General features: G+C 45.3%; 1 protein-coding gene across 1 annotated transcript in view; it reads left to right on the top strand.

The window, feature by feature from the left end:
* LOC144513462 (A disintegrin and metalloproteinase with thrombospondin motifs 2-like) overlaps positions 1-22,500 on the top strand; it is a 54,241-nt gene that overhangs the window by 995 nt on the left and 30,746 nt on the right. Inside the window, 5 exon segments of the mRNA XM_078244549.1 lie at positions 5,457-5,824; positions 10,490-10,673; positions 18,971-19,077; positions 19,163-19,246; positions 20,122-20,205. Coding sequence (XP_078100675.1) covers positions 5,457-5,824; positions 10,490-10,673; positions 18,971-19,077; positions 19,163-19,246; positions 20,122-20,205 — 827 coding nt within the window.

Raw genomic sequence — 22,500 nt, forward strand, 5'->3', positions numbered from 1 at the left:
CTAATACTCATACTGTCAACTAGAGTACTACTAAAACTCATACTGTCAGCTAGAGTACTACTAATACTCATACTGTCAACCATAGTACTACTAATACTCATACTGTCAGCTAGAGTACTACTAAAACTCATACTGTCAACCATAGTACTACTAAAACTCATACTGTCAGCTAGAGTACTACTGCAACTCATACTGTCAACTAGACTACTACTAATACTCATACTGTCAACCATAGTACTACTAAAACTCATACTGTCAGCTAGAGTACTACTAAAACTCTATACTGTCAACCATAGTACTACTTAAACTCATACTGTCAACTAGAGTACTACTAAACCTCATACTGTCAGCTAGAGTACTACTAAAACTCATACTGTCAACCATAGTACTACTAAAACCCATACTGTCAACCATAGTACTACTAAAACTCATACTGTCAACCATGGTACTACTAAAACTCATACTGTCAACCATGGTACTACTAAAACTCATACTGTCAGCTAGAGTACTACTGCAACTCATACTGTCAACTAGACTACTAATACTCATACTGTCAGCTAGAGTACTACTAAAACTCATACTGTCAACCATAGTACTACTAATACTCATACTGTCAGCTAGAGTAGTCCTACTAATACTCATACTGTCAGCTAGAGTACTACTAAAACTCATACTGTCAACTAGACTACTAAAACTCATACTGTCAGCTAGAGTACTACTAATACTCATACTGTCAACCATAGTACTTCTAAAACTCATACTGTCAACTAGACTACTACTAATACTCATACTGTCAACCATAGTACTACTAAAACTCATACTGTCAACTAGAGTACTACTAAAACTCATACTGTCAACTAGACTACTAAAACTCATACTGTCAGCTAGAGTACTACTAAAACTCATACTGTCAACCATAGTACTACTAAAACTCATACTGTCAACTAGAGTACTACTAAAACTCATACTGTCAGCTAGAGTACTACTAAAACTCATACTGTCAACCATAGTACTACTAAAACTCATCCTGTCAACCATAGTACTACTAAATACTCATACTGTCAACCATAGTACTACTAATACTCATACTGTCAACCATAGTACTACTAATACTCATACTGTCAACCATAGTACTACTAATACTCATACTGTCAGCTAGAGTACTACTAATACTCATACTGTCAACCATAGTACTACTAATACTCATACTGTCAACCATAGTACTACTAATACTCATACTGTCAGCTAGAGTACTACTAATACTCATACTGTCAACCATAGTACTACTAATACTCATACTGTCAACCATAGTACTACTAATACTGATACTGTCAGCGTGTTCTGGATCACCGCTGAAAATCTGCTAAAAAAAACATCTGCACATTTAGTCTGGGTCTGGTTACAAGTAAAAGTCCTGCATTCAAAAGTTGTACTGCATGTTAAAGTATGAAAGTATCGGCATCAAAATATATTTAAAGTACTGAAAGTAAAAGTACTTGTGCAGAATGTCTCATTTCAGCATCATTTATGTATTAATAAACTCTAAATATTGATTCCTTGATGTGTTCCTTAATGTTGCAGCTTGTGAAGGTAACTCAGTCTATAATACATTATATATATATATCATATAGTAGTTGATGTGTATTTAGTTTTAATAATCTGAGTCTGCAGTAACTGAAGCTGAAGACTTTGGTGCACGTGTTTGGTGAAAGGTTTAGTGGTAAATCCCTCCAGAACATGTATTGTACTCTTATGTATAGTAGTACTATTATAAGTATTATTACTATCACATGTTTGTCTAACGTTGGGAAAGCTAGAGCAGTTCATCAGGTTCATGTTTACATCAGAAGTTACTTTTAAAGGACTTTTTACTTCTCCATCCGTGGTGAGGGGCTGATATTTCTGGGTTTTATTCATCAATATCAGATCATATATATAATAACCTGAGCTTCCCTCGACTTCCTCCAATCACAGCACCCCCCCCCAATGCCCATGAGAGACATGTGAGACCCCATGATGACACGTTGTATACGAAAAGGTTTTCACTGTCTCTCACAATTTCATCGCAACAGATAAAACACAGCTTTTATCGCAGGTTTTAACAAAAGCTTCCACAAAAATCAGGCATTTTGGGGCGCAACAATCTGGGAAACAGGCGGTAAAATCCTGGCAGGACTTCTGAAGTATAGCTCTTAACGCCGCTCTGACTTCATGCACCTGTCATCTGTCTCTTAAATAACTTCAAAACATGAGACCAAAGCCCCTTTAAATGGTGATAACGTCCTCTGTTTACATCATGTTCTGTAAGTATTACGGAGTTTATTTGGGATATTTCTTATCTTGACTATGAAACAGACTGTAACCTGCTGCGTTACCAAAGTATCAATGTTTACGATAATGTACTTTTTATCTAATATGAACACATAAAGTTAGACTGTGCAGACTCTGCAGTCAGAGAGTTTGGAGACATTTCATTCAGATATCTGAAGAGACAGACGGAGACAGGACAGTTTCTCCCTCGCCAAAATAAAAGCCTATCTTTGGAGCGTTCTTCAACCCCCGTCCCAGCACGCTAGTGTGACACAGTTAGTACCGATGCCGGTGTTTTCTCTCGGTTTGTGGAAGACTTAGGCGTCCTTCCTCAAGAAAATGTTACTTTTTTCATCATTTTGGATCGTTATTATCTCCACATCTGTGTCTTGAATGTTGGAAAAACTACCGCAGATAATACATAAACAACACTCGGCCTCTAGCGTGCCCTGTAGAGCGTGCGGCCCATGTAGGCCGAGTCCGCCCTGCGGCCCTTTGCTGCATGCCCCCCTTTCCTTTCTTCATGCTATCCTGTCAATTAAAGGCCATAAGAAATAATCTATTAAACAAAAGCTCAAAGACGAGACCAGATGCTCCCATTGATTTAACATCCATAAGCTTTATAACGTAGGAAACTCCTGAATGGGTTCATCAGCTCGTCTACTTTCATTGATACGGACGGAGATCCATTCTGGATTTTATGAATGGATCTCAGATCATTCAAACAAAAATCCATTACATCACAAAATGGATCAGATTTTTGTAAACCCAGACCTACGTAGTAGCAACACACCCTAACCCTCCCAACAGGTCCGTATGGGTCCTGTTTAATACTCTGGTCTGGTCCTGGTCTGAGTCTGAGAGGAGTCAGGAGAGGGAAGGGGTCCCCTGTGGTCCTGGTCTGAGAGGAGTCAGGAGAGAGAAGGGGTCCCCTGTGGTCCTGGTCTGAGAGGATTCAGGAGAGAGAAGGGGTCCCCTGTGGTCCTGGTCTGAGTCTGAGAGGAGTCAGGAGAGAGAAGGGGTCCCCTGTGGTCCTGGTCTGAGAGGATTCAGGAGAGAGAAGGGGTCCCCTGTGGTCCTGGTCTGAGAGGAGTCAGGAGAGAGAAGGGGTCCCCTGTGGTCCTGGTCTGAGTCTGAGAGGAGTCAGGAGAGCCCCGTGTGCTGCAGCAGATGGAAACTGTTTCTGTTTCTGACTCACAGAATTTTCCTCTCCACGTTTTCCCATAAATCTTTGTGTTTATGCGTGTCTGGCGTTTGAGGAATGTGGAGGATTCAGATCACATTTCATCATACTCTGTGTGTGTGTGTGTGTGTGTGTGTGTGTGTGTGTGTGTGTGTGTGTGTGTGTGTGTGTGACCGTTGACCTCAGCCTACTTTTTCCTGTGAAATTACCACAGATATACTGCTTTGGTCTGACACACACACACACACACACACACACACACACACACACACACACACACAGACACACACACACACACACACACACACACACACACACACACACACACACACACACACACACACACACACACACACACACACACACACACACACACACACACACACACACACACACACACACACACACACACAGGCATATACACACACACACACACACACACACACACACACACACACACACACACGCACACAGACACACACACACACACACACACACACACACACACACACACAGAGACACACACGCAGTGATTTAAGGGTTAGCGAGCTGCGTCTCTGAGACCTAAAGTGAAACCAGAACCTCCAGGTTCAGTTCCAGCGAGGAGAAACCACTCTGGCTTCATAACAACTTAATAACTGAAGAAAACCTCCAGTCTGCTGGTTTTAGTTCTTAAACCAGCCATTAAAGATAGATAGATATTTATTTATTGTGTGTTTTTACAGTCTGTTTCATGGCGATATACACGCACAAATACAAATACATAACTTATATCACTGGAGCGTTCGTCATGCAAGAGAGACGATGTCATGATGACATTTAAGGTGTGTTGATGGGTTTACAATGTGCATCGAGTAACATGCAAAAAAACATTCCACCTTAAAAGTGTCTGGTTGCTGCCGACCGGGGGAAGGTTAATGTTTACGTTAAGAAGTGATCAGGTCATTGATGAGGCAGATATTATCCCTCCTGGTGTCCTCGGGTCCAATTTGACCCATTTATAAAATAAATCTTTATCAGAAAAGTGGGTTTCTTTCAACCACATTTTCAGAAAAATAACGCGGACGGTTCCATACAACGCTCTTCACAAGTTAAAGAAGTGATCTGTTCACTACTTTCTTTAAATTTGGATGTTTTATTCATTTTTATAGCATTCAAAATAAAATAATGTTGAAAAAAGTGACAAAAATGTCTGCAAAAGCTTCAAAAACGTGGGGAAAAAAACCACAAAAACGTGAAAAGGTGCAGAAAACATTGATAAAAACATCGGGGGGGAAAGCAACAAAGGTTTTGAAAAAGACGACCAAAACGTTGGAAAAAAAAGTTGAAATTTTGACCTAGAAAAACAAGAAGTTGCACGGTCGACGGGACGACAACACAAGGGTTAAAAATCCATTTCTGGATTTTATTAATCGATATAAATGATCACTCAAACAAAGATGAGTTTTAGAATCCATTTTAACCCTACTCTATATCCACGACCTTCCACTTCTGGGATAGCTCCGGTGCCGCCAGATGTCCGTCCCCTTCCTCTGTCTCTGTGTTGGGGTTCTAACCTCCGGCTGGATTTGTGAGGACTATGGTTAACTGCTCCTCAGATCTCTGCAGGGTAAATCCAGACAGCTAGCTAGACTATCTGTCCAATCTGAGTTTTCTGTTGCACGACTAAAACTACTTTTGAACGTCCACGTTCCACCAAAACAAGCTCCTTCTTGAGACTATTTAGCAGAGGCACCGCGGCTCCGTCCGGAGCTTAGCCCCGCCCACGATGATTGTGATTGGTTTAAAGAAATGCCAATAAACCAGAGCATGTTGTTGTCCCATCCAGGAATGCTGTGTGGACTAGCCAGACCTTCCTCCGCAGCTCTGTGGAGGAGGGTCTGACTATAAGAGATTATTTAAACCCAGACATTGAACTAATGAACTAATGAACTAACAAATTAATTGATCTTTTCTATCTCAGATTCTCTCCATCAGGTTCTGTCAGAGTTCGCTGTCGTTCGTCCAATCAGAACCGACTCCATGGGCCGTTTCCTGCCAGCGTCTGTCTCTGGCCGCAGCAGAAGACACGCCCCCTCCCCAGAGGCCCCTCCCCCTGTCAGCGGGAGGGGGGGGGGCTCGGTGTTCTACAACGTGACGGTGTTCGGCCGGAAGCTGCAGCTGCGTCTGCGTCCCAACGCCCGCCTCGTGGCCCCCGCTGCCTCCGTGGAGTGGTGGGAGGAGTCAGGGCGCAAACGCTCGCAGCCAATCACAGACACCGGCTGCTTCTACAGCGGAGAGGTGGCCGACATGGAGGACACGGCCGTCGCCGTTAGCAACTGTGACGGGCTGGTAGGTGACTCTTTTCTATGTTTCACTGAAAATTAGGCCCTATGTTCCCACATTTCCTTTTTCATAAATTTATATCAGATTGTATCCCCCTTTCTCTTAGCCAATTACACCCGACCTCTTATCTATGGACTACAGATGGAATGTAACCCAAACCCTAACATAGGGCCTAATTTTAAGAAAAATCTTAGAAATGTGGGAACATTGGGCTGTGGGAGCATTGGGATATGGGAACATAGGGCTGTGGGAGCATTGGGATGTGGGAACATAGGGCTGTGGGAACATAGAGCTGTGGAAGCATAGGGCTGTGGGACCATTGGGATATAGGAACATAGGGCTGTGGAACCATTGGGATATGGGAACATAGTGCTGTGGGACCATTGGGATATGGGAACATAGGGCTGTGGAACCATTGGGATATGGGAACATAGGGCTGTGGGACCATTGGGCTGTGGGACCATAGGGCTGTGGGACCATTGGGATATGGGAACATAGGGCTGTGGGACCATTGGGCTGTGGGACCATAGGGCTGTGGGACCATTGGGATATGGGAACATAGGGCTGTGGGACCATTGGGCTGTGGGACCATTGGGCTGGGGGAACATTGGGCTGTGGGTACCATTGGGCTGTGGGACCATAGGGCTGTGGGACCATTGGGCTGTGGTACCATTGGGCTGTTGGACCATTGGGCTGGGGGAACATAGGGCTAACCCCCAGATGGGAATCCAAATGTAAACGTTTTCAAAAAGGTGGCATATTCAAAATAAAAGAAATAAAATGATATTTTATTGTGAAGAAGTCAAGTTGAAGTCAGACCCTCAGAGACTCGAACCAAACGCTGTAAAACGTTCACACTGTAAAAGATGATTTAAGTTTTTCTTCACTTCTTCCAGCGGCTGATTAAAGCCAGATGTTCAGGAAAGATGAGAGGCGTTTGAAAACAGAAAGAAAACAGGAATAATTTCCTGCTTAAAGCAACATCCACCATTAAACTGATGAGATCAATAACAGCAACAGATCAATACACAAACAGATCAATAAATCCCTTGGATCAGTTTGTTTAGTGACGCTGCAGAGAGAGGTGCAGAGACTGCAGCCTGACGGTACCTAGTACGTTCTGCATCATTGGAAATCACTCTCCGTACCAGCGGGAATCTATTCAACAAGAGAAACTGGACAGAATCCACAAACACACAAACACACACACACACACACACACACACACACACACACACACACACACACACACACACACACACACACACACACACACACACACACACACACACACACACACACACACACACACACACACACACACACATACACACACACACACACACACACACACACACACACACACACACACACACACACACACACACACACACACACACACACACACACACACACACACACACACACACACACACACACACACACACACACACACACACACACACACACACACACACACACACACACACACACACACACACACACACACACACACACACACACACACACAGACATACACACGACATACACACGACATACACACACACACACACACACACACACACACACAGACACACACACAGACACACACACACACACACACACCGACATACACACACACGACACACACACAGACACACACACACACACACACACACACACACACACACACACACACACAGACATACACACGACATACACACACAGACATACACACCGACATACACACACAGACACACACACACACACACACACACACAGACATACACACGACATATATACACATACATATGCACACATAGACAGACACACACATAGACACACACAAAGACATACACACACACACACACACACACACACAGACATACACACGACATACACACACAGACATACACACCGACATACACACACACACATAGATAGATAGATAGATAGTAGGTAGATAGATAGATAGATAGATAGATAGATAGATAGGTATGTAGATACTTTATTGATCCCCAAGGGGAAATTCAAGGTCCCAGTAGCTTAAAGACATCACACACAACATACACCTACATCATAAACAGGATGATAAAATAAAGAATCCACATGAATAATATGGTCAATAAAAGAAAAGATACTAAATAAAGAATCCACATGAATGTACTGAGAGATGTATAAACATGAGACGCTTGCAGTGACAGGGCAGGGACTGACCCTGGGATTCAGTCTGCATGGTAAGGGGCTCTAGGAGAGTGTGTGTGTGTGTGGTGTGTGTGTGTGTGTGTGTGTGTGTGTGTGTGTCTGTGTGGTGTGTGTGTGTGTGTGTGTGTGTGTGTCAGTCTGCATGGTAAGGTGCTCTATGTTAAGGTGCTCTAGGAGAGTGTGTGTGTGTGTGTGTGTGTGTGTGTGTGTGTGTGTGTGTGTGTGTGTGTGTCAGTCTGCGTGTGTAAGTGTGCTCTATGTTAGTGTGCTCTAGTGAGAGTGTGTGTGTGTGTGTGTGTGTGTGTGTGTGTGTGTGTGTGTGTGTGTGTGTGTGTGTGTGTGTGTGTGTGTGTGTGTGTGTGTGTGTGTGTCTGTGTGTGTGTGTGTGTGTGTGTGTCAGTCTGCATGGTAAGGTGCTCTATGTTAAGTGCTGTAGTGTGTGTGTGTGTGTGTGTGTGTGTGTGTGTGTGTGTGTGTGTGTGTGTGTGTGTGTGTGTGTGTGTGTGTGTGTGTGTGTCTGTGTGTGTGTGTGTGTGTCAGTCTGCATGGTAAGGTGCTCTATGTTAAGGTGCTCTAGGAGAGAGTGTGTGTGTGTGTGTGTGTGTGTGTGTGTGTGTGTGTGTGTCTGTGTGGTATGTGTGTGTCTGTGTGTGTGTGTGTGTCAGTCTGCATGGTAAGGTGCTCTATGTTAAGGTGCTCTAAGAGAGTGTGTGTGAGTGTGTGTGTGTGTGTGGGTGTGTGTGTGTGTGTGTGTGTGTGTGTGTGTGTGTGTGTGTGTGTGTGTGGTGTGTGTGTGTGTGTGTGTGTGTGTGTGTGTGTGTGTGTGTGTGTGTGTGTGTGTGTGTGTGTGTGTGTGTGTGTGTGTGTGTGTGTGTGTGTGTGTGTGTGTGTGTGTGTGTGTGTGTGTGTGTGTGTGTGTGTGTGTGTGTGTCAGTCTGCATGGTAAGGTGCTCTATGTTAAGGTGCTCTAGGAGAGTGTGTGTCATGGTGGTAGTGCAAATAAGTCCAACAGTGCAAGGATAAAGTCTAGAGACTGTTACAACGAGCGACAGCACAGACCCAAACACAGGATTCAGCTTCAAAAAAGGTTTTTTTGGGGATAAAAGGGAAAGGGTAAGGGAGAGGGGACTCAGGGAGAATGGGGAGCCTGAGGGCGAGGGATCCGAGGGATCCGAGGAAGGGGCAGTGGAAGCGGGGAAGCCGAGGAGCAGAAGAGGGGAAGGCTGGAAGCAGGCGTGGAGGCAGAGTGGAGAGGGGGCTGCGAGGAGGGGACCGGTTGGTGAGGCCAGCTGACTGGAGGCAGAATGATGGAGGTAATGACTGCAGAGAATAGACAAACACAGAGAGTTAGGCAGAGGAACAGACAAAGGGAAATATGCAGGATTTCTGAAAAGCTTAGCGCTTGTATGACGGGGCGTAGCAGAAACAACAATCAAGCGAAGATGGTGAGTAGATCCGGGGTTTAAATACTGTGCTTGATTGTAGCTGATGACTGGCAGGTGTGTGTAATCAGCTGGCTGGCGCGGGCAGGAGGGGAGAAGGAAAAACAAAGAGACACAGAGAGGCAGGGCCAACAGAGAGACTGACAGGAGAGCATAACAGAAATAGCAAATAGAAAACAAAACAGAAACTCACAGCCAGCTGAACCCCAACCATCACAGAGACCAGCAGTGAATAAGGACATTATAAGGGAATAGTCAACAGTCAGACTTCTTTATCTTTAAGTTTTGTCTTTAAGCTTGTTGAGTGTTATTTATGTATTATCTGCTCTATCTTTTTCAACTTTTTAGACACAGATACAGAGATAATAACGGTCCAAAATGAGGTGAAAAAGAGACAAAAAACTACCACAAAGAGACACACACACTGACACGACTACAAAGAGACAAAATCCCACAAAGATTTATTGACGAGTGTAATATTTTTTTGAGGAAGGATGTAACACACCGAAGGAACAGACCGACCAGACTCGGGTCACCGACCTCCCAGACTGTCAGACGGCCGATTATCGGCTCGGTGTGTCGCTGCTTTAGTCTTCCACAAACCTCGAGGAAACCCTGCAAACGTTGCTATGACAACAAACCATATTCTCCAATGCTCCAATCAGCAGCAGCAGAACCCAACAGTCAAAAACTAAAAACATACTGAAGTATGCCGAGAAGTCTAGATGTTGATATTACAGAGAGATGTATATATAACAGATATATACATATATATATATATATTACAGAGAGATGTATATATAACAGATATAGATATATATATATTACAGAGAGATGTATATATAACAGAGATATATATATATATTACAGAGAGATGTATATATTACATATATATATATTACAGATATACATATATATATATATATTACAGAGAGATGTATATATAACAGAGATATATATATATTACAGAGAGATGTATATATTGCAGAGAGATAAGTTGAGTAAAGTGAAAGTGTGTCTGCAGGCCGGGATGATCCGGACAGGTCAGGAGGAGTTCTTTATCGAGCCGTTGGATCGCCGAAGGACAGGAAGAGAAGAGGAAGAGGAAGAAGAGGAAGAAGGAGGAGGAAGACAGCACATTGTTTATCGCTCATCAGCCATCATTAACAAACACTCGGCCAATCAAACAGCAGCTGACTTCCTGCCAGGTGAGTTCAGAGTTCTACATATCTCTGCCTCTGCTGAATTATAAAGGTATCCCACCAATAGACCACATATTATATACCTAACGGAAGTATTTTAAACTAAAGTACTGTAACGTGAACCGTCTATAGTGTCATAGAAGATAAAATCTGAGCAGCAGTTGCTGGTTGTATTTAGCTGCTACAGAGCTCCAGGACGCCGGCCACCAGCAGCAGGTGTTCAGCCACCAACAGGTGACTGTGAGCCGGCTACCAGCAGCAGGTGTTCAGCCACCAACAGGTGACTGTGAGCCGGCTACCAGCAGCAGGTGTTCAGCCACCAACAGGTGACTGTGAGCCGGCCACCAGCAGCAGGTGTTCAGCCACCAACAGGTGACTGTGAGCGGCCACCAGCAGCAGGTGTTCAGCCACCAACAGGTGACTGTGAGCCGGCCACCAGCAGCAGGTGTTCAGCCACCAACAGGTGACTGTGAGCCGGCCACCAGCAGCAGGTGTTCAGCCACCAACAGGTGACTGTGAGCCGGCTACCAGCAGCAGGTGTTCAGCCACCAACAGGTGACTGTGAGCCGGCCACCAGCAGCAGGTGTTCAGCCACCAACAGGTGACTGTGAGCTGGCCACCAGCAGCAGGTGTTCAGCCACCAACAGGTGACTGTGAGCCGGCTACCAGCAGCAGGTGTTCAGCCACCAACAGGTGACTGTGAGCCGGCCACCAGCAGCAGGTGTTCAGCCACCAACAGGTGACTGTGAGCCGGCCACCAGCAGCAGGTGTTCAGCCACCAACAGGTGACTGTGAGCTGGCCACCAGCAGCAGGTGTTCAGCCACCAACAGGTGACTGTGAGCCGGCTACCAGCAGCAGGTGTTCAGCCACCAACAGGTGACTGTGAGCCGGCCACCAGCAGCAGGTGTTCAGCCACCAACAGGTGACTGTGAGCCGGCCACCAGCAGCAGGTGTTCAGCCACCAACAGGTGACTGTGAGCCGGCCACCAGCAGCAGGTGTTCAGCCACCAACAGGTGACTGTGAGCCGGCCACCAGCAGCAGGTGTTCAGCCACCAACAGGTGACTGTGAGCTGGCCACCAGCAGCAGGTGTTCAGCCACCAACAGGTGACTGTGAGCCGGCTACCAGCAGCAGGTGTTCAGCCACCAACAGGTGACTGTGAGCCGGCTACCAGCAGCAAGTGTTCAGCCACCAACAGGTGACTGTGAGCCGGCCACCAGCAGCAGGTGTTCAGCCACCAACAGGTGACTGTGAGCTGGCCACCAGCAGCAGGTGTTCAGCCACCAACAGGTGACTGTGAGCCGGCTACCAGCAGCAGGTGTTCAGCCACCAACAGGTGACTGTGAGCCGGCCACCAGCAGCAGGTGTTCAGCCACCAACAGGTGACTGTGAGCCGGCCACCAGCAGCAAGTGTTCAGCCACCAACAGGTGACTGTGAGCCGGCCACCAGCAGCAGGTGTTCAGCCACCAACAGGTGACTGTGAGCCGGCCACCAGCAGCAGGTGTTCAGCCACCAACAGGTGACTGTGAGCCGGCCACCAGCAGCAGGTGTTCAGCCACCAACAGGTGACTGTGAGCCGGGTACAGGCACCGCCAGATGACAGTCCTTTCAGGGGCCTTGGTAGTGGAGTTTAGACAGGAAAGGGTTTCCGTCATGTGATGACAGTGTTTAGGCACTGTAGGGAATTCAGTCTAAAATAAGGCCCTGAAGCTTGTTTTACAGTTCTGCGGAGGCTCCACACAGAGCTTTCACCGTAGCCTATGTGTGTGTGTTGGTGGCTGAACACCTGCTGCTGGTAGCCGGCGTGTACACACACACACACATACACCACATACACACACACACACACACACACACACACACACACACACACACACACACACACACACACACACACACACACACACACACACACACACACACACACACACACACACACACACACACACACACACACACACACACACACACACACACACACACATACACACACAAACACACACATACACAGACACACACACACACATACACACACATACACCACATACACACACAGACACACACACAGACACACACACACACACACACACACACATACACACACACACACACACACACACACACCACATACACACACACACACACACACACACACACACACACACACACACACACACACACATACACACACACACACACACACACACACACACACACACACACACACACACACACACACACATACACACACACACACACACACAGACACACACACAGACACACACACACACACACACACACATACACACACACACACACACACACACACACACACATACACACACACACACACACACACACACACACACACACACACACACATACACACACACACACACACACACACACACACACACACACACACACACACACACACACACACACACACACACACACACACACACACACACACACACACATACACCACACACACACACACACACACACACACACACACACACACACACACACTGAGCCAAGAGCCACCCCCTGCCGTTCCACCTCTCCGTCTGGTACAGACAAACTGTTCCTAACATACACTTTACATTCCTGAAGTATAATGTAATCAAAGTTTGAGCGAACCATTTTTGTGAGTCCCGGTCTATACATTGTGCAGCAAGTTCACATGTGTCTTCCCTGTGACGTCCTACAGTTGTAACCACGTCTCATGACTCATGTATTATAAACTTTTATACTGACAATAACACATCTAGATCATAGAAATATTTCTCCAGCACCAACAGGACTCATTAAGTTTAAATACTTGACCCAGGAAACCCTCGTTCGTTCCTCAGGAGGGTTTCCTGGGTCAAGGTATTTAGTTTCCACCGTGAAGTGAACTCAGCTCTCCATCTTGAACACGCTGTGTTTTATGGTAACATTAGAGGACAGATATTTAGAAATGATGTTGGGGTTCTGGTCGGGCTCGGTCACATCAGCACGATAAGGCATTGAACATTTTACATTTAAAACAGCTGATTATGTAGGTGTGTGTGTGTTAACGTGAGCTTGTTCCCCGTATGAGCTGATGACCTCATCTGGTGACATTTCTGAAGGTCTTCCTCCAGCTGCTTCAGAAAAGACTTCACACAAACACACCTCCATGTGTCGTTAGTCTGAGAACAACATGAGAGGTTAGCTGGGTCGGGCTCGGACAGAAATATCTTAAAGGAGAATTACGCTCAATTCCAACACGTAGATCTGTTAGACGTTGTGTGTAAACGTGGAGAGCTGTCAGTAGAGAAGAACTAAACCAACCAGTGCTGCCTACACCGTGTTATCCTCCTGCTAGCGTTAGCACCCAACAGGCTGAAACAGGGCAGGTTTTAAACCTGTTTTAGCCTCTAAACATGCTCTAAATGTCATTACCAGAGCTCCCCATGTGCAGTGATTCCTTCTGAGGGAACACAGGGACTCTGACTGCAGGAGACGTGACAGAAAGACATAAAAGTTGTTAATCCAGCCAGCACATAGCTCTGTTTATTCATCCGAATGCCTTCCTACAGTTGCTTAATCAGAAAAATGCAGCCCGATCAGCACTCTAGTTGACATCACATTGTGTTTTATGTTGACATCACGTTGTAATATTTCATTCAGAGATTATTTTTCTCTGGATATTGAAGTTCATAAATAAGTGTTTTGGCTGGCTCTATATGCTGGTGTTGGAAGGGAATTTCATTATTGCATGTTTTGGTTTTTAACAAATCACACGCTGGATACCAGTGTCGTAAAAACCTCAGATTACGCCTAAAATGCTGGAATCTGTTTGGGCGAGTACTGCCAGGGCCGGCCCGTGTTCTAGGAGAACGCTCAGGGCGCCAGCAGTCCAGATGAGTAATGAAAAGTTAAAGATAGTGAGAAAAAAACATCAAAAACGTTGAAGGAAACAACAATAATGTCGTAAAAAGCTGCAAAAATCAATGAAAAAAAGTGCATCGGATCCATACTCACGTTCAGGTATCGGAACATCTCTAGTTCAAATAAACAATGTTAAAATATAATCATATAATCACAGAATCATTGTTTTCTGTTCATCATGTTCACACCTGATCATGTTAGTTAAAGAGACTGAAAAACGCTGCTTTTAAAACAAATGTGTCTTGTTTCAACATTTTTTGTCTCTTTTTTCAACACATTCTCATGAACGGGTTCGTATGACATCATACAGTAAGTTATGCACACTAAAACGTATGACATCATACAGTAAGTTATGCACACTAACACGTATGACATCAGACGATAAGTTATGCACACTAAAACGTATGACATCATACGATAAGTTATGCACACTAACACGTATGACATCATACGATAAGTTATGCACACTAAAACGTATGACATCATACAGTAAGTTATGCACACTAAAACGTATGACATCATACAGTAAATTATGCACACTAAAACGTATGACATCATACAGTAAATTATGCACACTAAAACGTATGACATCATACGATAAGTTATGCACACTAAAACGTATGACATCATACGATAAGTTATGCACACTAAAACGTATGACATCATACGATAAGTTATGCACACTAAAACGTATGACATCATACGATAAGTTATGCACACTAAAACGTATGACATCATACGATAAGTTATGCACACTAAAACGTATGACATCGTAAACCTAGGAGACTGCAGGCTGGTCACGTGACATCGGCTACAGAGCTTGTTAAAATATATAAATATGTCTTCAACACTTTCTGCAGGAGATGTTTCTCTAATTGCATGTTGAGATGTTATGATAGCAGGTATGTTGATTATGAAATGTGTATTTAGTTTCGTGGGTGCAGAGAGGTTTTCAGTCCTTCAGTTCACATTATAAACAAATCAAGTGTTTGTTTTTCACAGTTTAGCTTCTTTAACATCTCTGCAGACGGAAAGAATCAAACTGGAAACACGGAAAGTTCCAGGGAACTTGGCAGAGGCGACCGGAGCTTTACAACACACACACACACACACACACACACACACACACACACACACACACACGTGGATGCATGCACGAACGCACACATTCTCTCACGCATACACACACACACTTACGCCCCCCCCCCACACACACACACACACGGCTGCGACGTGGCAGTGGGAGTTTCAGATTTTGGGATGTTTTGAGGTTTTTGAGGTTGTAAACTCTGAGTTGATGGATTGTTCAGCTTCTGAATCATTTGTCCTCTCGGCCGGTCGCTGAAATCTGTTTTCTGTCTTCCAAGCAGCGTCGGCCAATCAGAGCGGAGAGTTTTCTTTAACCTCAGATCAACCCTACTGAGCCTGTGGCGCTGCTGCGTGACCTCAGAGAGACTGATGTCATCGTATTCACAGCAGATGTTTTTATAAAGTCTCCACTCGGAAACACAGCGTTTATATAACACAGAGACATAATAACCTTAAACACACACACTTCATCACAATCTAACATTCCTCTCTTTCACTCATCTGCATGGACTTCATTTTGTTTCTTTTTCACGCCAAAACAAAAGTTTGTGATCATATTTCTCTCACTGCAGTCAAAAAACAAGCTTTTTTGCATCACAGATAGTTTTTGCCTGCGAGTCAAAAGTGTCTTAGAGAAGAGTTTCTATTGGTGGGTTAGAGAAGAGTTTCTATTGGTGGGTTAGAGAAGAGTTTCTATTGGTGGGTTTGACTGGGCTGCAGCTCTAATCCCAGTCACTGCAGTTAAGATACCGGCCGTGTTTTCATGAAGATATCCGACACCAACACCTTGACGGTAGAGATCCATTTGTCTGACACGACTGAAGCGCGTTGTCGTGAAGTCATACATCCATGGTTGATGCTCCACGCCCTTGACCGGCAGCTGATTGGACGAACGCCTGACGTGGGTTTGGCTTCTCGAGAATTTCAACAGACTGTCATGGCGGCTCGTTGAGAATACAATCTAGTATTTTACTAAAATAGTTCACCGTAACGTGTTTCTGGAAACATGTGAAGAGAGAAACAGGCCGTGCAGCTGCTGAATCTGTCTTCATTTCAGATCAACAAAGGTCAGTTTGAAAGATTTTCGTCTACTTCTACTGGATAGTTGCGTCGCGTTCAACGGATTCATTTGCATAAAGACGGCCATCGGCCAGCTTTTTGACGCGCAGTATTTTTTTAAATGCAGCGCCGCCTTCCCAGGATGCTTTGCGTGCACGTTGAAGTCGCTTGACGTCACCCAGAGGAACAGAGTGGAGCGCGGCGTGACAGAAGCGTCGCACGGTCAAATGGACCTCTACCGTTAGACTCGCAAGCAAAGCTTTTAGGGCGCGTTCACACTTGGCCCAGTTATACCGTGGACAGTTAAACCCAAAAGCCGGTTCGTTTGACTAGTGTGATCGCTCCGTACCGGTACGCTAATGCGTGCCTCCAAAGAGGCGGCCAGGGCACGGTCCGGTTGGACTCGGGCACGCTGCAAATCAATGTGATCTCTAAATGTTCCCAGGTCTGGTTCTTACCTAACAGACAGACTGGAATCGTAGTCGAAGAGTCCTACAACGTAATGACGTAAGCGTGCTCTGGCCCTGAATGGTTTATAGCAGTGTGAGCAGCCTGGTCGCACAGAATCCCGTGAAATGATCACAAACTGTTAACAGCGCATTACGTGGTGGTGGCACGGAATGAGTGAAAAATCTGTGTGGTCACCACGGAAAACAATGCCAATGTAAAGTCAATGAGAAGATGACGTGACATCAGCATTAGGAGGGACTATGGTAGCGAGTAGTATGTAAGGCCGAAATTCTGCGTAAGGAGGTTGGTTGGGGGGGAGGACGGGTCAAACACAGGATTTTCACCCAGGAGACCGGGGTTCACGTCCCGCATGTCAAGTTTCCTGAAGTCGCTTTCTTCTTTTCCGTCCCGTTCTTCCCGCGTGTCACGGAACCGTAAGCCCACCCACAACCTTTCTCTGAACTTAAGGGGCCGTGTTCATTTAACAGATTTCTGTGAGACCAGGTTGGTTTGAGTGCAGGCCAGCGGGGGAGAGGGGAGGGGGGGCAATCATGCTCTGGCACGGTTCAACTGGGCCAAGTTTGAGTACACACTTAGACTCACAAGCAAAACTTTGAGACTCACAAGCAAAAGTGTCTTTGATGTTCAAAAGACAAACTGGGTTTGATTGCAGTGAGAGAAACATTCTCTCCATCATCAGCATCAGCACGGGTCTGTGGTTTCTCTCTCGACCAATGAAAGCACAGCTCCACCGTCTCACGTCGAGTCTGTTGGCACTTAAATGTAAAATGATTTTGACGCTGAGATTGGTTCTGATTGGTCTGATTTATTGATAGCAGCAACAACATCTGCTCTTTCTGACCTCAGATCTGCCATGACTCAGCAGGTTTTAAACTCTGAGGTGCAGTTTAAACAATGACGCAACGACACACAAAGACACACAGGGACACACAATAACACAATAACACACAAATACACACAGGGACACACAGGGACACACAATAACACACAAATACACACAGGGACACACAGGGACAGACAAAGCACCAAAAACCACAGGAAAAAGCATAAAATACTTTTTTTTTTAAACAACAAAGACGTCAACAAAAAAACACAACGATAATAGGAACAAAAACGTCCTTAAAGAGCTCAAATTATATTGTATTTTATATATATATATATATATATATAAATATATGTATATATAAAAAAAATATATATATAAAATAGACCCGAAAGCTCTCCATGTCCTCTGTTAGGGTCTCTGACCTTGACCTTGACCCTGAGTCTATTGTCTGTCTCCAGGTCCTCTGTTAGTGTCTCTGACCTTGACCCTGAGTCTATTGTCTGTCTCCAGGTCCTCTGTTAGGGTCTCTGACCTTGACCTTGAGTCTGTTGTCTGTCTCCAGGTCCTCTGTTAGGGTCTCTGACCTTGACCTTGAGTCTGTTGTGTCTGTCTCCAGGTCCTCTGTTAGGGTCTCTGACCTTGACCTTGAGTCTGCTGTGTCTGTCTCCAGGTCCTCTGTTAGGGTCTCTGACCTTGACCTTGAGTCTGTTGTGTCTGTCTCCAGGTCCTCTGTTTGGGTCTCTGACCTTGACCTTGAGTCTGTTGTCTGTCTCCAGGTCCTCTGTTAGGGTCTCTGACCTTGAGTCTGTTGTGTCTGTCTCCAGGTCCTCTGTTAGGGTCTCTGACCTTGACCTTGACCTTGAGTCTGGTGTGTCTGTCTCCAGGTCCTCTGTTAGGGTCTCTGACCTTGACCTTGAGTCTGTTGTGTCTGTTTCCAGGTCCTCTGTTAGGGTCTCTGACCTTGACCCAGAAGGTGTCGGGGTCCAGATCCAGATCAGCTCGCCCCCGGCGCTACGTGGAAGAGGCTGAACTCTTAAACATTGAGGTGAATGATCCGTCTGAGGCCTAGTAGGATCAGCTGATGAACGGAGAGTTTACTGAACTCGTTAACTTGTCTTCTCCTCCGGCAGGTTCTGTTAGCCGTGGATTACTCTGTTCTTCTGTTCCACGGCCGAGACCACATTCAGAAATACCTTCTGACGCTCATGAACATAGTGAGTAAAACATGGGGTTTAATTCAGAGGGAAATGATAGACAGACAGACAGATAGACACAGGACAGACAGGCAGACACAGGACAGACAGATAGATAGACAGACAGACAGACAGATAGACACAGGACAGACAGGCAGACACAGGACAGACAGACAGGCAGACACAGTACAGACAGACAGACAGACAGACAGAAGAGGACAGGCAGACAGATACCGGACAGACAGACAGACACAGGACAGACAGATAGATAGATAGATAGACAGACAGACAGACAGACAGACATAGGACAGACAGACAGGCAGACACAGTACAGATAGATAGACAGACAGACAGACAGATGATTTTGCCTCGATAATGAGTGGTGAGTCTAGTTTCATCTTTAAAAAGACTTAACTCTATTAACTGTTGTATCAGTGTGTATTTTAAGAGAAATTGTCCATAGAACTTGCTTCACAGTTGTATTTCTGTTTATTTACCTTTCCAATTGCATTATGGGATGTTTATTCATGCTCCAACAACTAGTACTGAGCTATTCACAAAACCATTTTCCTAAATTAGAAATCAGCTCTTGGATTAAGTAGAGTCAAAAGTCTAAAAAAAAAAAAAAAAAAGTCACAAGAGCCATAAAAGCGTCTAAAACCTTTCAATGAGATAGCTTGTGACGCTCCTGAACATAGTGAGGAAGGTTCATTTAAATGATGTTGCCTCGGTAATGAGGAGCGGAGAGTCTGCTTTTATCTATAGAAGGATGAGCTCATCGTCTCCAAATCCACAGAGCTCATGTAGACCAGATGTCAACATCCCTGAGAGAGGAAACAGCTTCTCCATACAGTCTAGTTTAAGGTTTCTCTTTCTGAAATGTATTTCTGTTCCAGGTAAACGAGATCTATCAGGATCATTCTCTGGGCGCCAACATCAATGTTGTTCTGGTCAAAATCATCATGTTGTCTCCATCCAAGGTACTGAACTCTGACTCCTCAAAGTCCAAACCATCACAATCACAATCACAATCAGAATCAGCATCACAATCAGAATCAGACAGCATTTAATATCATAGTAAGTCACAATTACGTGGAATTTTCCTTGGTGCAAACACACACAAACAAACATATTAAACATTCATAAGAATAAATTGGTTACACTTCACTTGAAGGTATCTACATAAGAGTGACATTTAGTTTGTAAAGGCAATTAGCGTAAAGGCCCGTCCACACCAATAACAATAACCATAACCAACCATAACTATAACAATGTGAGCATCCACACTCCTGAACGACAACGTTCTGCAAACAGCGACATCAAACACGCACTGCACGCTCCAGCTGATAATAGTAAGTAAGTAAAGTTTATTTGTAGAGCACCTTTCACAGATTTAAATCACAAAGTGCTTCACAATAAAATGTAATACAATACAACAAATTAATATACAAAATAACCATAAAAAACCCTTGACTAACTAAAAGTTTGCTTGAATAGCAGAGACTTCAATTGCTTTTTAAAAGATTCAACAGAATTCACACAACGTAGAGAAGGAGGCAAGACATCCCAAAGCTTAGAAGCCACTGCTGGGAATGATCGGTCCCCTCTAGGAGCCACTGCTGGGAATGATCTTTCCCCTCTAGGAGCAACTGCTGGGAATGATTGGTCCCCTCTAGGAGCCACTGCTGGGGAATGATCGGTCCCCTCTAGGAGCCATTGCTGGGAATGATCAGTCCCCTCTAGGAGCTACTACTGGGGAATGATCGGTCCCCTCTAGGAGCCACTACTGGGGAATGATCGGTCCCCTCTAGGAGCCATTGCTGGGGAATGATCGGTCCCCTCTAGGAGCCATTGCTGGGAATGATCAGTCCCCTCTAGGAGCTACTGCTGGGAATGATCGGTCCCCTCTAGGAGCCATTGCTGGGAATGATCAGTCCCCTCTAGGAGCCACTGCTGGGAATGATCGGTCCCCTCTAGGAGCCACTGCTGGGAATGATCGGTCCCCTCTAGGAGCCACTGCTGGGAATGATCGGTCCCCTCTAGGAGCTACTGCTGGGAATGATCGATCCCCTCTAGTTTTAAAATGAGTAACCAGGGGAACCACTAATAGCCTCTGACCCAATGCCTCAGACTACGGGTGGGGTTATGAAGCTGTATCAAGTCAGTGATGTAGGGGGAACTTGACCGTGCAGTCATAATACATAATATACAGCAGACGTGACGTAAAATCACAGGAATATCTGTAGTAATATCCTATAGCCTGTATTATTGGATTCAGGTACATTTTAGGAACCAAAAAAGTGTTCTGGCAGCGCTGAACCCGCTTCCCTTTCTGGGCAACAGCGGCGCACAGCGCTGCATGGTGCCGGAGGTCAGAGCAGGCAGTCAGAGCAGGCGGTCAGAGCAGGAGGTCAGAGCAGGCAGTCAGAGCAGGAGGTCAGAGCAGGCTGTCAGAGCAGGAGGTCATAGCAGGAGGTCAGAGCAGGCAGTCAGAGCAGGCGGTCAGAGCAGTATGTCAGAGCAGGCGGTCAGAGCAGGCAGTCAGAGCAGGAGGTCAGAGCAGGAGGTCAGAGCAGGCAGTCAGAGCAGGCGGTCAGAGCAGGCGGTCAGAGCAGGCAGTCAGAGCAGGCGGTCAGAGCAGGAGGTCAGAGCAGGCGGTCAGAGCAGGAGGTCAGAGCAGGCGATCAGAGCAGGCGGTCAGAGCAGGCGGTCAGAGCAGGAGGTCAGAGCAGGTGGTCAGAGCAGGCGGTCAGAGCAGGAGGTCAGAGCAGGCGGTCAGAGCAGGAGGTCAGAGCAGGCGGTCAGATCTGCATGTGCAGAACAGAAACAGTGACAGTATGATAATAACATCCAAAACACAAGATTCTCTCACCGTGAATCTGAATTATCAGTTCCAAAGTACTGATGTTTAAAACACACAGAGAGCTGAAGGATCGGAGCCCTGTAGCGATTGGAAAAGTCACGTCACGCCACTACTGCACCTGTGTGAAAACCAATTTCTCCTGTGTTTTCTGTGTTTTTCTGGGTTGAAATTTCAACATTTTGTTGTTCTTTTTCTACACTTTTCTCAACGTTTTGACGATTTTATTCCAATTTCTTTGTCACTTTTTGGGCATTTTTTTAATGATGTTTTTGTAAAAAATTTTAACAAATTGTAACTTTTTCAGATATTTTTTTTCAAAAAACGTCACTTTTTTAACATGATTTTGTCAACTTTGGCGATGTTTTTGATTTTTTTTTTGTCACTTTTTTCTGCATTTTTTTAGCTTTTTCCA

This window comes from Sander vitreus, unplaced genomic scaffold (assembly GCF_031162955.1).
Source record: "Sander vitreus isolate 19-12246 unplaced genomic scaffold, sanVit1 ctg257_2, whole genome shotgun sequence".
Classification (NCBI taxonomy): domain Eukaryota; kingdom Metazoa; phylum Chordata; class Actinopteri; order Perciformes; family Percidae; genus Sander; species Sander vitreus.